The sequence below is a fragment of the Cervus elaphus genome, chromosome 15 (assembly GCF_910594005.1).
Source record: "Cervus elaphus chromosome 15, mCerEla1.1, whole genome shotgun sequence".
Classification (NCBI taxonomy): Eukaryota; Metazoa; Chordata; class Mammalia; order Artiodactyla; family Cervidae; genus Cervus; species Cervus elaphus.
Window position 1 is genome coordinate 64835750 of NC_057829.1, and position 14054 is coordinate 64849803.

At 52.8% G+C, this 14054-nt stretch overlaps 1 protein-coding gene across 12 annotated transcripts in view; it reads left to right on the forward strand.

Moving 5' to 3' along the window:
• The window catches only part of PAX2 (paired box 2), a 90221-nt gene extending 86486 nt beyond the window's left edge, over positions 1-3735 (forward strand). For 6 of the 12 annotated variants that reach the window (XM_043926810.1, XM_043926818.1, XM_043926816.1 and 3 more), the window contains 2 exons: positions 766-852; positions 1347-3731. In XM_043926810.1, coding sequence (XP_043782745.1) covers positions 766-852; positions 1347-1468 — 209 coding nt within the window. In that variant the 3' untranslated portion in view covers positions 1469-3731. Of the gene's footprint in view, positions 1-765; positions 853-1327 lie in introns of all 12 variants that reach the window. The other 6 variants (XM_043926813.1, XM_043926821.1, XM_043926822.1 and 3 more) reach the window with 2 other exon arrangements.
• Positions 3736-14054: the final 10319 nt, after the last annotated feature.

Below are 14054 nucleotides of genomic sequence, written 5' to 3' on the forward strand. Positions count from 1 at the left end.
CTCCGAGAGGGGCCCCTTCTCCTCTACTTAACCCGTGGTTAGGGATCACTGTAAACAGTCTGGGGTCATCACACAGGAGAAAGGGCGAGGGGGAAACCCGGGGGCCTGGCCTTTCTCGCGCGGAGGGAGGGAAGCAGCTTCCGACGGCTTTCAGCCCACGGGGCCCTCCGTTCACCGCTTGCGAACCCGCGGGCAGTCCACCTGCCTCCTCCCGCCGCCTCCTTCCCCTGATGCGTGGCCCACGTATCAAATCTCTAGAGGGAAAGGAGGGAGAGGAGTGTTTCCCAGCAGAGCCCCCACCCCTCGCATTGGCACCGTGCTGAGATGCCATTCCCAGGACTTTCTGGGACAAAGTGTCCCGAGGGCCTGTTTTCGCCATCCTCCCCCGCTTCCATCCTGTGGCGCTGTGGCTCCTAGAACCAGAGTCTCCACTAAAAAGGCTTTGGTCCCCAACGCAGGGCGTAGGTGCCCCTGGACTCAGAACAAACCCTTCCTGGGCGACTCGGAGCGCTTCCGCGGGAGCGCCCCGAAACTACCTCCGCGCCTCTGTGCGAGGCGCGTCGGTGCTTCTGCACACACACACCACCACCACCATCACCACCACCACGGGCTCTACCCCTGCGGACCAGGTGGATTGTTCTGTCTCCGCCCGGCCGCCTGACCGAAGCATCTGCACCTCGGACCCGGGGGAGGCCCCTGGCCGGGCAATTCGGGTCGGCCCTAGCCCTGCGCATGTCTGATCCCCACTCCCCCGCCCTCCCGCAGGGAGCGAGTTCTCCGGCAACCCGTACAGCCACCCCCAGTACACGGCCTACAACGAGGCTTGGAGATTCAGCAACCCCGCCTTGCTAAGTGAGTACCGCCACCTGGCTGGCCGGCGGCTCAGCGCGTCCGTCCGCACGCCCGCCAGCTCGGCCGTGCGGCTTCCGGATGCGGGTTCGACAGCCCGCCACTGGACCTTTGGGTGCCCAGCCGGGCAGGCTTGTTAGCACAGCTCTGAGGCCCCGGGATCCCTAGAGGAAGCCCGCGCCTCCCGCCCCTCCCTCGGCTCCGCTCTGCTCGCGGCGGCTGCAAGGCTCTGCGCCGCCCCACCCTGGGCCCCCTTCGAGGTGCGCTGTCGGGCGGCGGCCGTCACCGATCGGGTCCCTCTCCCACCCGGTGAATGCAGTTCTCCTGGGGGCAACCGGCCCCGCAGCTCAGCCAAGGCCTCCCTGCACGGATCCTGCTAGACCCCAGCACGAGGAGGTCTCTGCTTTGCTTTCTTTCCTTTTTTGTTCTCCTGTTTGTCCTCTCACCCAGCCCATTCTTCTCCTGTGTTAACTTCCAGGTTCCCCTTATTATTATAGTGCCGCCCCCCGGGGCTCCGCCCCTGCCGCTGCTGCCGCTGCCTATGACCGCCACTAGTTACCGCGGGGACCACATCAAGCTTCAGGCCGACAGCTTCGGCCTCCACATCGTCCCTGTCTGACCGCCCGCCCCGGAGGGAGGGAGGATCGACGCGACCCGAAGCCTCCCGGTCACCGCCCCAGACCCAACCCCCCTTCCAGAACCCCTCCAGCCCTTCACTTCACCCCGTCCAAGGCGGGACAGGACGAGTGAAGCCGCGGGCGGGACCCTCAGGCCCGGGCCCGCCGCCCCCTCCCGCCTGCTGGACTGCGCCGCGTCGCGAGGAGGGCCCGACCCAGTTTGTCCCTGCCTCGCCCGAGCTGGCCACGGAGCCCACCAGCCGCACCGCCGGACTCTGGCCGGGCCCGCAGCTGCGCGCGGGGGACACGCTTCTGTGACACACAATCAGCGCGGACTGCAGCCTGGCCCAGCCCCGGAGCAGCCCGCCTTGGACGCTCCGGTGAGCGCCAGGAGGCTTCGCTGGAGGGACTGGGCAAAGGAAAGGAAGAACAAAACGATTTTCTGCAGGAGGAGGAAGAGCCTCCTGCGGAGACCTCGGGAAAATGTCCGAATCCCGGCTTCAGCCAGATAGCCCCCACCTTCTGAGTGTGCCCTGCCCGGAAGGTGGAATGGAATGGGGGCGTGGGGGCCGGGCTTCAGGGATGCGCTTTGGGGATCGTCAGGCGTTTCCAAGGTTGGGACCCAAGGCACACAGGCCCCAGCAGCCCGCACCCACCGAGTCCGACCCTTGGCTCTTCCCAACTCCACCTGAACTGCCCAGTTCCCAAGGGCCCAGGCAGCTCCTACTAGTGACCAGACTCTCAGCCTTGCCCCTACCTCGGCGTCTCTTCCTTCTACCCATCTCGCAGCTCCCCCTCCTACCCTTCATTTTCCGATCCCACGTCGCTCTTCATCTCTCCTCCCTAACTCGCCGCCCTCCCCTGAGGCTGCCCCCGTGCCTGCCTCAGGACCAGTTTCTGCAGGCCGCGGCACTGGTCACCCCAAGCAGTTATCCGATGACCCCTGGCCCCCGCCCCGACACAGACTCAATCTGCCGGTGGTAGGAGCAGGATGTGAGCTGGCGTCTGAGCTGCGCGGAGTGGAAGGTGGGGGGCTGCCCACTCCACCCACCTCCATCCTCTTCCTCTGGCAGGAACTGAACAGAACCGCAAAAAGTCAAGTCTACATTTATTTAATATGATGGTCTTTGCAAAAAGGAAAACAAAAACACCCAACAGGCTGCTGCTTTGTAGAAAGACGGTGCGTGTCTTGTGAAGGCGAACCCACGTGTATATAACCCCGCCCCTCCCGCCCCGCCCCTCCCGGTAGAGTCCCAGGTGCCCGCCCGCCTTGCCTGTAGATAACGCCCCGCTGTCTGTGCTCTGAGAGTCGCCGCTCGCTGGGGGGGGAGGGGGGAACACAGCTACACGCCCACTAAAGCACAGCACGCCCTGGGGGAGGGGGGGGCTTTTTTTATGTTACAAAAAATGACGAAAGAAAAGAAATCTCTATGCAAAATGACGAACATGGTCCTGTGGACTCCTCTCGCCTCTGTTTTGTTGGCTATTTCTCTGTAATTCCGTGTTTTCGCTCTCTCCTCATCTCTCCTCTGCATCGCTCCCCTTTCCGGCTCTCGTCTCTGCTTCTCTCCGCCTCTGTCTCGGTCTCTCTGAGTCTTCGTCTCTCTCGTCTCTCTGTCTCTGTCCTTCCCTAGGCCTCTCCCCAGCCCTGCCCCGGCTGCCTTGCCCCTTGAGGCTAGATCAGAGGTGGCGGCTCCAGCCCCTAGGTTCGCCCCTCGCGCCCGTGCCCTGTGGGCTGTGGGCCGCCGGCGGCCGGGCCGCCCCGCCCCGTAGTTGCTCTCTCGGTAGCGGCGATGCGCCCTGCATGTCTCCTCACCCGTGGATCGTGACGACTCGAAATAACAGAAACAAAGTCAATAAAAGTGAAAAATAAATAAAAAATCCTTGAACAAATCCGTAAAGGCTTGGAGTCCTCGCCCAGATCTCTCTCTCTCCTTCGAGCCTTTTTATTTGAAAAGGAAAACGAGAAAAGAGAATAGTTAAGGGAACTGCCGGTGCCCAGCCAGGCTCCAGTGGCCCAAGCAGGGCGGCGAGGGAGCCGAGGTTCAAACGCCGAGGCCCGGCCCATTCTAGTCCCTGTAGGGCTGGCGCGATAGGGGCCCAAACCCAGGACCCAGCCGAACCCTCGAAAGATCCCCGGATGGCTCTGGTCTCCTTGGCCACCTTCAGCGCGTCGGTTCGTTTTGATTCTTTTTCTTTTCTGTGCACATGACAAATAAATAATAATAATAAATAATAATAAATAATAATAAAATTTTGTATGTCACTCCCCATGGCTCCAAGTTTGTCTCTACTTGGTCTCTGGAACAGGCCTTCCCTCACACTAGTCAATCTCAAATAAACCCTCAGTAATCCTCTCAGCTGCATTCCCTTTGCGACCCCTCTCCCACCGCTTTGCCCAGACCTATCGGCGCATCAGAAGCCACCCTCCCCTGCCCCCATCCCCACCCCCACCCGACCCCCACCCCGCCCTTGGAGCAAGGAGTTTTCGCTTTGCAAAACTTCAGAATAACTTCGAGTGATTTGGTCGCTCTACCTCTCCACTCACACCCAAACTTAGAGTGCAGTCTCTCAGAACTCGCCGTCGGAGACCGTCTCTGCGTGGCAGAGAGATTGTTTGCTGTCCTGTCTCGTCTGTCCTGTCTCGTTCCACCGCTCCTCCGCGCAGCCGCAGTTTTTATCCCCAGTCCGCCCAGAGACCACAAACGCTTGCCACCGGTTTTCTCGCTGCGCATTTATTTCTTGGCCAGGAGAGCATCCATTCCCATAGAGACCCGGGGGAACCTGCAAGCTCAAGCGACCTCGCGCGCCCCCTGGGTCTTGCGGAGTCCCCGCCTGGGCGAGCAGCCGCTAGGATCGGTGCGGTCTGGGTGTATCTTGAGAGTGCATGTTATGCAGCCGGTTGCCGGCTCCCATTTCTGTTGTTCTGCGTGGGTCTGCATGTTCCTGTGTGAGTCTAGGGGTAGGGAAGTGGGAGAACTGTTAGTTTTTTCAGACACCCTGACTGTTCTTGTGCCCAGGTGTCCAGTGAAGGCTGACTGTGTCTGTCCCTGTGTCTCTCTACCCTGTTTGGGGGAGGGATGGAGTGATTGTCCAGACTACTTCTGTTGTACTTGGAAGGGGTCTGCCCTCCATCCCTTCAGCAACCTCCCACGCCAGTCCTCCCACAAAGGCCACAGTCTCCACCTGGTCTCTGCCCTAGGATACTTTCCTTCTCTACCCCTGGGAACCTTCCCACCTCAACTTCCATCTCTGCCTCCTCCAGCTTAAAATACTCTGAAAGTTCTGAGCTGCCAGGGGTGGCTGGGCAGCTGCAAGCGGGACCTGGAGGCAAACTAAGGAGTGAACTTTCCCATTGGCTGGGGACACTGTCTCCTACACCCCTACCTCCATTCAGGATTCCAACAGGCCTGTCTTTCCCCAGGCCTGTTTCCCCAGCCTGCTCACATCGTGATGCTGCAGGGCCCCCAACAAATCAACCAGCCCCTAAGCAGTCAAGTCCATCCGCTTCCTTCTGCTTCACCACCTGTGTCTCCTCCCTAATCCCATATTAATAAATGACAGCCCCACCTTCCACTTGCCCCTACTGCTCCTTTTAATCACTGGTCTCTTAGAAGAATGGTCTTTAAACTCCTTTGATCATACATCCTAGCAGTAAAAAGAATTCTGAATTTGTACTCCTAATATATTTGTGCATACGTGCTCAGTCGCTTCAGCAGTGTCTGGCTGTTTGTGAACCTGTGGACTGCAGGCAAGGCTCCTCTGTCCATGGGATTCTCCAGGCAAGAATACTAGAGTGGATTGCCATGCCCTCCTCCAGGGGATCTTACTGACCCAGGGATCGAACCAGTGTCTCTTATGTCTCCTGCATTGGCAGGTGGGTTCTTTACCATTAGTGCCACCTGGGAAGCCCATAAGTATTTACGTACTCACAAATTCCATAAAAAACTCAACTAACGTATTAAGAATCTTATAAAACATAAAATAGAAAAAGGATGAGACTGGAATACATAGAAATTCCAATGTTCTCTTCTCATGCCTAAGTGGATTATTTGCACCCCCTGGAAAATGTTTACCCCACTTCAGAGAGCCTGCTCAGAACCCAAATCCAGTGTGGCAGAACTCCTGATTATTGTCTGAAGTCCAGCAAGTGGATTCTGGACGTTGCCAGGGCACTGGGTTGGCCCAGGCAATGCCACATGCATCACATGGAGCGGTTCTCTGGCCCCCAGTGCCTGGCTTTGCCTTCGGGTGCCCCAGAATGGGAGCCCTGTCCTGCTCAGGTCGTCAGATTGGGAGCCAGCGCCTTTCACCTGGGTCCCACCAGAACTTCTTACCTTCTGTTCTCTTTCTGGTTTCCTTCACACCAAATTGGATTTTGAGGGTCTGCTGTCAACAGTGACCAACTCTACCCAAAAAACTTTTATTCTGTGTCCCTCCAGGGGAATATTCCCTCCTAGAATCAGCCTGAGGGGCTCAAAACATGCTCTACAATCCTTGAGAAGTTGCCTGTTCTAAATGCAGTCCTAAACACAAACAGGACCTGTTCCCCAGCTCTGCTGTTCATCAGAACTCCCCTAATTCTGATTCTGCTAGCCCTGTTCCCACCCTGCTCCCACAGAGTTCCTAGCTGAGGTTCACCAAATATGACAGAAACTGTCCTGGGTCGAGGAAACAATAGTAGCGAAGACATGGAGGCATGCAAATATACCAGATGAAATGGGCTGGGGTATCAGCTGCCTGGGGAAAGACAGAAGGGGTTGGGAGAGGAGGCAAAAGATGAAACTTAAAAGTGATTGAAAGTCAGGACACTAGAAATGTCCAAATGGTATCCATCACTCGTGGCTTCTTTAAGGAAGCTGTCCCACTCACAGCCCACCCTGACCATGTATCCACCAGTGACTGTACTAGAATTGGACTCATACACAAAACTGAGCTGGGCCGATCAATCCACTCTCTCAGGACACAAAACTAGGAGGAACAGAGAGAATAAGGCCATTTGACCATGATAGTCAAGGTCCAGTGGAGACTGGGGGATTCCGCAGTCCTTTATTTTATTTATTTATTTTATTTTTGGCTATGCTGGGTCTTCAGTGCTGCACAGGCTCTTCTCTAGTTGCAAAGAGCACAGACTACTTTCCAGTTGTGGTGCTCAAGCTTCTCATTAAAGTGGCTTCTCCAGTTGCGGAGCATGGGCTCCAGGGCTCATGGGTTTCAGCAGTTGTGTCAGCATGGGCTCAGAAGTTGCAGCTCCGGAGCTCTAGAGCCCAAGGTCAATAGTTATGGCCCACAGGTTTAGTTGCTCCTCGGCACGTGGGATCTTCCCGGACCAGGGATTGAACCCATGCCTCCCATATTGGCAGGCAGATTCTTTTACCGCTGGCCATCAGGGAAGCCCTCTCTAGTCCTCTCATCTCAGTTAAGGACAACTCCATTCTACCAGTCACTCAAGCCAAAACCTCAAATCTTCCCCGACTGCTCCTGTCTCTCCCATCCCCTATCTGATCCACCAGCAAAATCAGACAGCTCTACCTTTAAAATAGATCCAGGGACTTCCCTGGAAGTCCAGTGGTTAAAACTACCCACTTCCACTGCAGGGAGCTCAGGTTTGATCCCGAGAACTAAGATCACATGCAGCGCAGTGCAGCCAAAGGGGAAAAAAACAACAACAACAGATAACAGAATTTGACCATTTCTGATGATCTGCGCTGTACCATTCCGGTCTAAGCCAGTATGACCCTTCACCTTGAATTGAAAAAAAAAAAAAAAATTGGCTTTCTTGTTTCCATCTTCACCTCACCCACTCCAGTCTACTCTCCCATCAGCAGAGTGATCCCCCAAAGTGGAGAGCAGAGCATGCTCTTTCTCTGCTCAGAGCGCCCCCCACCAATGATGCCCCTTCTCCCTCTGAGCCAAAGTCAGAATCTTAAATCTGATCTATAAGGCCCTACATGTTCTGGCTGTCCACTCTGTCCCCACGACCACCACCCCCAGCTCACTGTGCTCTGAGCCTGCTGGCCTCTGTGCTGTGCTTCACTTACATCAAGCATGAGCCTTCTCAAGACATCAAGACATTTGCTCTCAATGTGCCCCAAGCAGTCCCATGACTAGCTCCCCACTTCTTTAAGGTCTCTGCACCCCCCATTCCATTTGAAACTGTCCCTCCCCCATCCTGTGTAGTTCTTATGGGACTGTCAGTCAAAATACCCTGTGAGCTCCTGACCATAGATGTGGGCCTGAGACCTATGTCTGTCCAATGGGCCCCCCGCCCCGTCCCTGTTCACAGCACCTCAAGGTAGGAAGAGTCCTCTCAGAAGTCTTGTTATTGGAGCTGGAAGAGAGAGGGTCCCTTCTTTCTTTGGGCTGTGAGCTGCAATGATGAGGGCTTTGGATCTCTAGGGACAGTTCCCCACTATGTGGATAGCCCCTGCCTGAGAGCACAGTGCAGACACACTCAAGAGTCAGGCTGGGACACTCAGAGCTGAGAGGCAGACCTGTGCTGGTATCATTCGAGCCTCTGGAGCCAGTTAGGCCTGAAGCAGGGCCACTTTGGCACTTCCAGGGTCCTAAGCCAGCACCTTCTCCTTTTTATCACTTAAGCAAGTGTGTTGAGTGTCTGCCAATTGTAACCCAAAAGTTCTGAGTTAAATAGTTCTGGGGGGCACTAATGTCCTGTTAAGAACTTCGGACTTTTTTGCTGTAGGCATTGAGAGTCATGGAAAGTTTTTGAGCAAGAGACAGTGGTATAATAGACTTGCATTTTTGGAGACGCTCTCTGTCCATAACATAAGGAGTGGGATACAAAGAGAGACGGTGGGCACAGGGAGGCCTGTACAAACCCACCACAGTGGTCCAGGCAGGAGATGATGGAGGCCACACTAAGGATTAGCCCCACGAGGACACCAACATGGAGATGTACAAGATTAGAGTTTTAAGTAAAAGAAGAAAAGTGCTGAATAATGGACACCCTGTTTAAGAAAGAAGGAAAATAAGGACTTTATCACATTTGCTTATATATATGAAAACACTGGAAAGATAATTAGTAATCTAATAAAAATGGTTGTCTCTGAGCAGGGAACAGGGTGGATGGGTGACTAGGTAAGGGTGAGATTTCTGTGAGTATGCTTTTCTAAATGTAATTTTGAGTTTCAAAAAATTAAAACAAAAGTAGAGAGACTACCATATCCTTGATACATATAAGCATAATTGTTCAATGAATAAACTAGATTTTGCTTTTTGTTGTTGTTGTATGATTGAGGGAAAGGCCATTGGATTTGGTGAACAGGGGCCACCTGGTGACCAGCAGCTGGTGCTTTCTGAAGGTGGAGGGGTAGCTAAGACCTGGGGGAGGGGTAGCTAAGAACTGGGGAAGCAGATGGAGGCAGAGGGTAAACAATTCTTTTGAAAAGTTTGGAAGGGAAGGGAGGACAAGAAGGGCCAGGAGATGCTGTGGTCAGTGAGCGCAAGGGAGAGTCCTTTCAAGCTAAGGACTATATGAACTGGCCTGGGGGCCAAGGCAGAGGGTTGAGACTGTGTGGGAAAGGAGGGGCTATTGAGAGATGGACCGAGGGGCTTATGGAAACATGCCTGAAAGAATGGGGTGGAGGGTGAAGAGTGGGGATGAATCGGAGAATTCTGCTGGGAAAAAGCTGATCATGAGAGGATAGGGCTGAGAAGCTGCTCAGAGAGCTTGCAAGAGACACAGTTGCTATCTGCTGAGAGTGAGGGGAGCAGGACTGGGTCCTGCCTTGTGGAGGGTAGGGAGCTTTGGAAGAATCATTCTGGGAGATTTAGAAGGTGGTCTGCGAGAGCGTGAGCTTGTCGCCTGCCTGCAGCAGGAGAGCACACATAGGTGGTAGATCACTGCCTTGATCCAGGGCTCCTCTTGCCCTGGTTGGCTCCATCTCTCAGAACCCAGGGTTCAGGGCCCCCAGATTACACTGCTCTCCCCTCCCCCATCTGACCCACACCCTCCTCGGTGTGGCCTCCTTACTTGATTGAACCCCAGCACCCAGCAGCACCTCAGTATGTTCCCATGTCCTAATCTTTGTGACTGTCCATCCCCAAGTGCCCAGGCTCAGCCTCAATTTCCTGGTTGAAGAGACCTGTAGAAGAGCCACCCCTTCCCTAAGGAATCCTCAGACTGGAAATGCATCCTCTAGGCAGAACGAAAAGCATGTGTATACAGAGGCATCTCCAAGCTGAGAGCAGCAGGAACCCAGAAATTGGCTCCTGTGATCACCGTGTGACCTTCAACAAGCCCCTTGGGTCTCTGTCCTTGCCTCCTGTGTAAAACCAGATGGCCTCTAGGACTCCTTCCCACTTTGACATTCTAAGCTTCTGCAGTTATATGTGGTAGGTAGCCTTCAATCTCTATGGTCAGGAGGAGTTCAGGAAAGCTCTGTGGAAGAAGATTGGATACATTCAGATGGGGAAGGGGATGGGGGACTTTTTAAGATAGGAAAGGAGGCATGGATTTATTTGTTTGTTGCCATCTCTCCCATCTGAGAGTCATTACTGCCTTTCCCTCTCTCTCTTCCCAGTGTCTGCCCAGAGATCTCTAGGAGAATGGTGGAGACCACTGAGGGTGCAGGATAAGCTACATGGGAGGGAGACAAAGAAAGAAGCTATTGGGGGCCAACTACGTGTCCTGCTTCCCCACAACACCCTCCCAGCCCAGATCATCCCAATACTCTAATTAGCCAGTCCCTTAGGCCCCTGTTAGCCAGGCCGGCTGAGCGCCCAACTCCCTGGGGACCAGCCCCCTTACCCCCCAGACTAATCAGTCCCTTTGCTCCTTGAGTGCATGAGCATGCACACACACACACACACACACATACACACACACACACACACATGCTCCCTTATTCTATCCCAGAGCCCCAGCACCATTCTAGCCTTCAGAGGTTTAACGTAGCATGGTGCTGAATTCCCCCAATGAAGACACCCCATTTGAGATGATTGAAGGGTAGGGGAGAAGTCAGATAAAGTTTGGAGGTCCTCTCCAATTTAGGGTTTTCTCTCAAACTTGTGGGATCAAGGATGTGTAGCAAAGCATGCAGCCATGATTGGGGTGCTCTATGGCACCCCCAACCCTGGGGCTGACACCTCTCAGGTCCCTATCTATGGTCAATACTCACCCCAACCCAGACCCCCTCCTCCCCTTCATCTCAGCCCCCCCATTCATCTCCCCACCCCCCTACCCCCCGACACCCGCACTGTCAGCCCAAACACATGATAAATTGCCCTGTCAACAGAATTCATTCAGGGACCAATTAATTCCACAGAAATGAACCAGGAGCCATCAGTTGCTGAAAAACTCAGAGTGCAGGGAGCGGAGGGAGGGGGTGTGGGCGGGGGGTGGGCGGCAGAGGAGGGGACGGGGAGGCTGGGGAAGTTAGTCTGACAGAAATTGGTCATTTAATGCTTAAGTGCACGCTAGACAGCCCTGTCATCGCCCGCGGCCCCCGTGCGGGATTAATTATCGGTGGAGGAGAGGGCAGCCCGGCCCAGCCCAGCCGTCTGTCACCAACCAAGGCTAGAGTCACCCAGGACTTGGCCACCCTAAGTCCACTTCCAAGTCTCCAGGTTGCCTGCCCCCTCAACTTCCAGGTGTCCCCAGATCCCAACCCTAGGCCCAACCTCATATCCTGGACCCTCAGCAACATTTAGTCAAGGCCTTGCCATCAGTTTTCTAAACCAGGGAGGCTTCTCTGGCCCCTTGACTGGGTTAGGCCACATATGTGCCCCCATCATTACCCTCAACCATCTTGAGTGACTCTCTGTGCAGAGTCCAAGGCATGACTGTCCCAACCATTGATCCTAATCTGAGGGAATGGCACCATCTTCCACTCAACTGCTTATGTCAGATCTCTACCAGTTGTCCTTGACTCCTCCGTCTCCCTCATCCACTCAGCCAATCAGAATCCAAGTCCTGTCAGTTTAGCCTCCTGGAAACAGCATATCTGGGCCACCTGCTTCTAGCTCCGCATCACCACGATCAGCAACTCTGCCTGCTCACTCTTGCTTGTAGCTAATGTTATCTTTAAAAATGCAAATAATATTCTGGTGTACTCCCCTGCCATCATACACATACACACTAACTTTCAGTTTAACACTCTTTGGTGGACCACCATGGGCCTGCAGGGGGTGAAGTCCAAACTCTTGACTCACAAGCCACAAAGCCCCAACCTCTGCCACCAACCCAGCCTCACCTCCAGCACACTTCCCGCTGCTTTCTCTACTCCAGCCCCAATGACCTTCCCTTCCTGCCTTTGCAGACACTGTTCTTCTTGCAGCCCGAAAAGTTCTTTCTACCCTGCAACCCCCACCACTTGACTGACGCCTATTCATCCTTGAGATTTCAGATTAAATATCACTCCCTCCAGGAAGCCTTCCCTGAACCCATGATTAGAGTTCACAGCTCCCAAACTTACCCATCCATCATGTCACCCTACTTGTGCACTCTCTCTCTTTCCACCAAATGTTAAGTTTCATGAGAATGGGCTCCATGTTTTTATCCTTTGAACTTGGCACTTAATGGAAACCAGAAAATACTTGTTGAATAAATAAATGAAAGAATAAAAGCCCAATCTTGTCTTGGCCCTAAGCCTGGCCTGACTCTGGGGCCATGTTCCCCAGAGCCAGACCTCTCTTGGGAGCCTAAGATATGTTGGGGTAGCTGGAAAGATGAGAAACCCTCAGAGAACACTCAATCTGTGAGCCCATCAGACCGACTTAAGTCAGTTGTGCTGGGTGGGTTCCAAGGAGGCTGCAGATAACCTCCAAGGAGGTTAGAATGGTAGAGAAAATGGCCAGGACTTGCTAAAAGAGCAAAACCCAGGATCTGAAGAAGCATGCTCTGTGCAGCAATGTGGGTACATGTGAAACACAAGGCTGATCTGAGGAGGAGAAGGAAAAACTGTTGGCAAAGTGATGTCTCTGCTTTTTAATACGCTGCCTAGGTTTGTCAGTTTTCCTTCCAAGGAGCAAGCATCTTTTAATTTCATGACTATGGTCACCATTCACAGTGATTTTGGAGCCCAAGAAAATGAAATCTGTCACTGTTTTCAACTCTTCCCCATCTATTTACCATGAAGTGATGGGACCAGTTGCCATGATCTTAGTTTTTTGAATGTTGAGTTTTAAGCCAGCTTTTTCACTCTCCTCTTTCACCCTCATCAAGAGGCTCTTTAATTCCTCTACACTTTCTGCCATTAGCATGGTATTATCTGCATGCCTGAGTTTGTTGGTATTTCTCCTGGCAATCTTGATTCCAGCTTGTGATTCATCCAGCCCAACATTTCATATGATGTACTCTGCATAGAAGTTAAGTAAGCAGGGTGACAATATACAGCCTTGACATACCCCTTTCCCAATTTTAAACCAGTCCATTGTTCCGTGTCTGTTTCTAACTGTTGCTTCTTGTCCTGCATATAGGTTTCTCAGGAGACAGGTAAGGTGATCTGGTATTCCCATCTCTTGAAGAATTTTCCACAGTTTATTGTTATCCACACTGTCAAAGGCTTTAGCATAGGCAGTGAAGCAGGAAAAGCCTCTTGCTTTTTCTATGATCCAACAGATGTTGGCAATTTGATCTCTGGTTCAGGGAAGCACACTGATTGAAACCACCCACCCTGGCCAGGCACCATAGTAAACTATTTGCATGAGTTATTTTATGACAGGAGGTCCTGGTAAGGAACACAGAACTAATAAGCCTCCACCAACTGGAAGAGTTCAGCAAAGGTCAAAAGGAGACACCACATGTCCGACCACCTCCCATAATCCTTCTCTCTGGCATCCATCTTGGCTGAACAAGGCCTGAACCACCAGGAAGGACTCTGAGTCAGAATGATTGGCTAAAGACAACTTGTAAACTAATCCCATCACCATAAAACCAGAGACTGCGAACCATGTGACAGAGCTGTTCTCCTGGGTTCCCCTACCCTATTGCTCTCCACCTGGGTGCCCTTTCCCAATAAAATCTCTTGCTTTGTCAACACATGTGTCTCCTCAGACAATTCATTTCTGAGTGTTAGACAAGAGCCCAGTTTCGGGCTCTGGAAAGGGTTCCCCTTCCTGCAATAGTTCCTCTGCCTTTTCTGAATCCAACTTGTACATCTGGAAGTTCTCATTTCACATACTGCTGAAGCCTAACTTGAAAGATTTTGAGGATTACCTTGCTAGCATGTGAAATGAACGCAATGGTACAGTAGTTTGAACATTCTTTGGCATTGCTTTTCTTTGGAATTGGGATGAAAACTGACCCTTTCCAGTCCTGTGGCCACTGCTGAGTTTCCAAATTTGCTGACATATTAAGTGCAGCACTTTAACAGCATCATCTTTTAGGATTTGAAATAGCTCAATTGGAATTCCATCACTTCCACTAGCTTTGCTCATAGTAATGCTTCTTAAGCCCCACTTGACTTCACACTCCAGGATGTCTGGTTCTAGGTGAGTGATCTCACCATCATGGTTATCTGGGTCATTAAGACCTGTTTGTATAGTTCTTCTATGTGTTCTTGTGGTCCTAATATAATATAATGTGGTAAAGATGTGTCACCAGGTATAAGTGATTCAGTAGGGCTG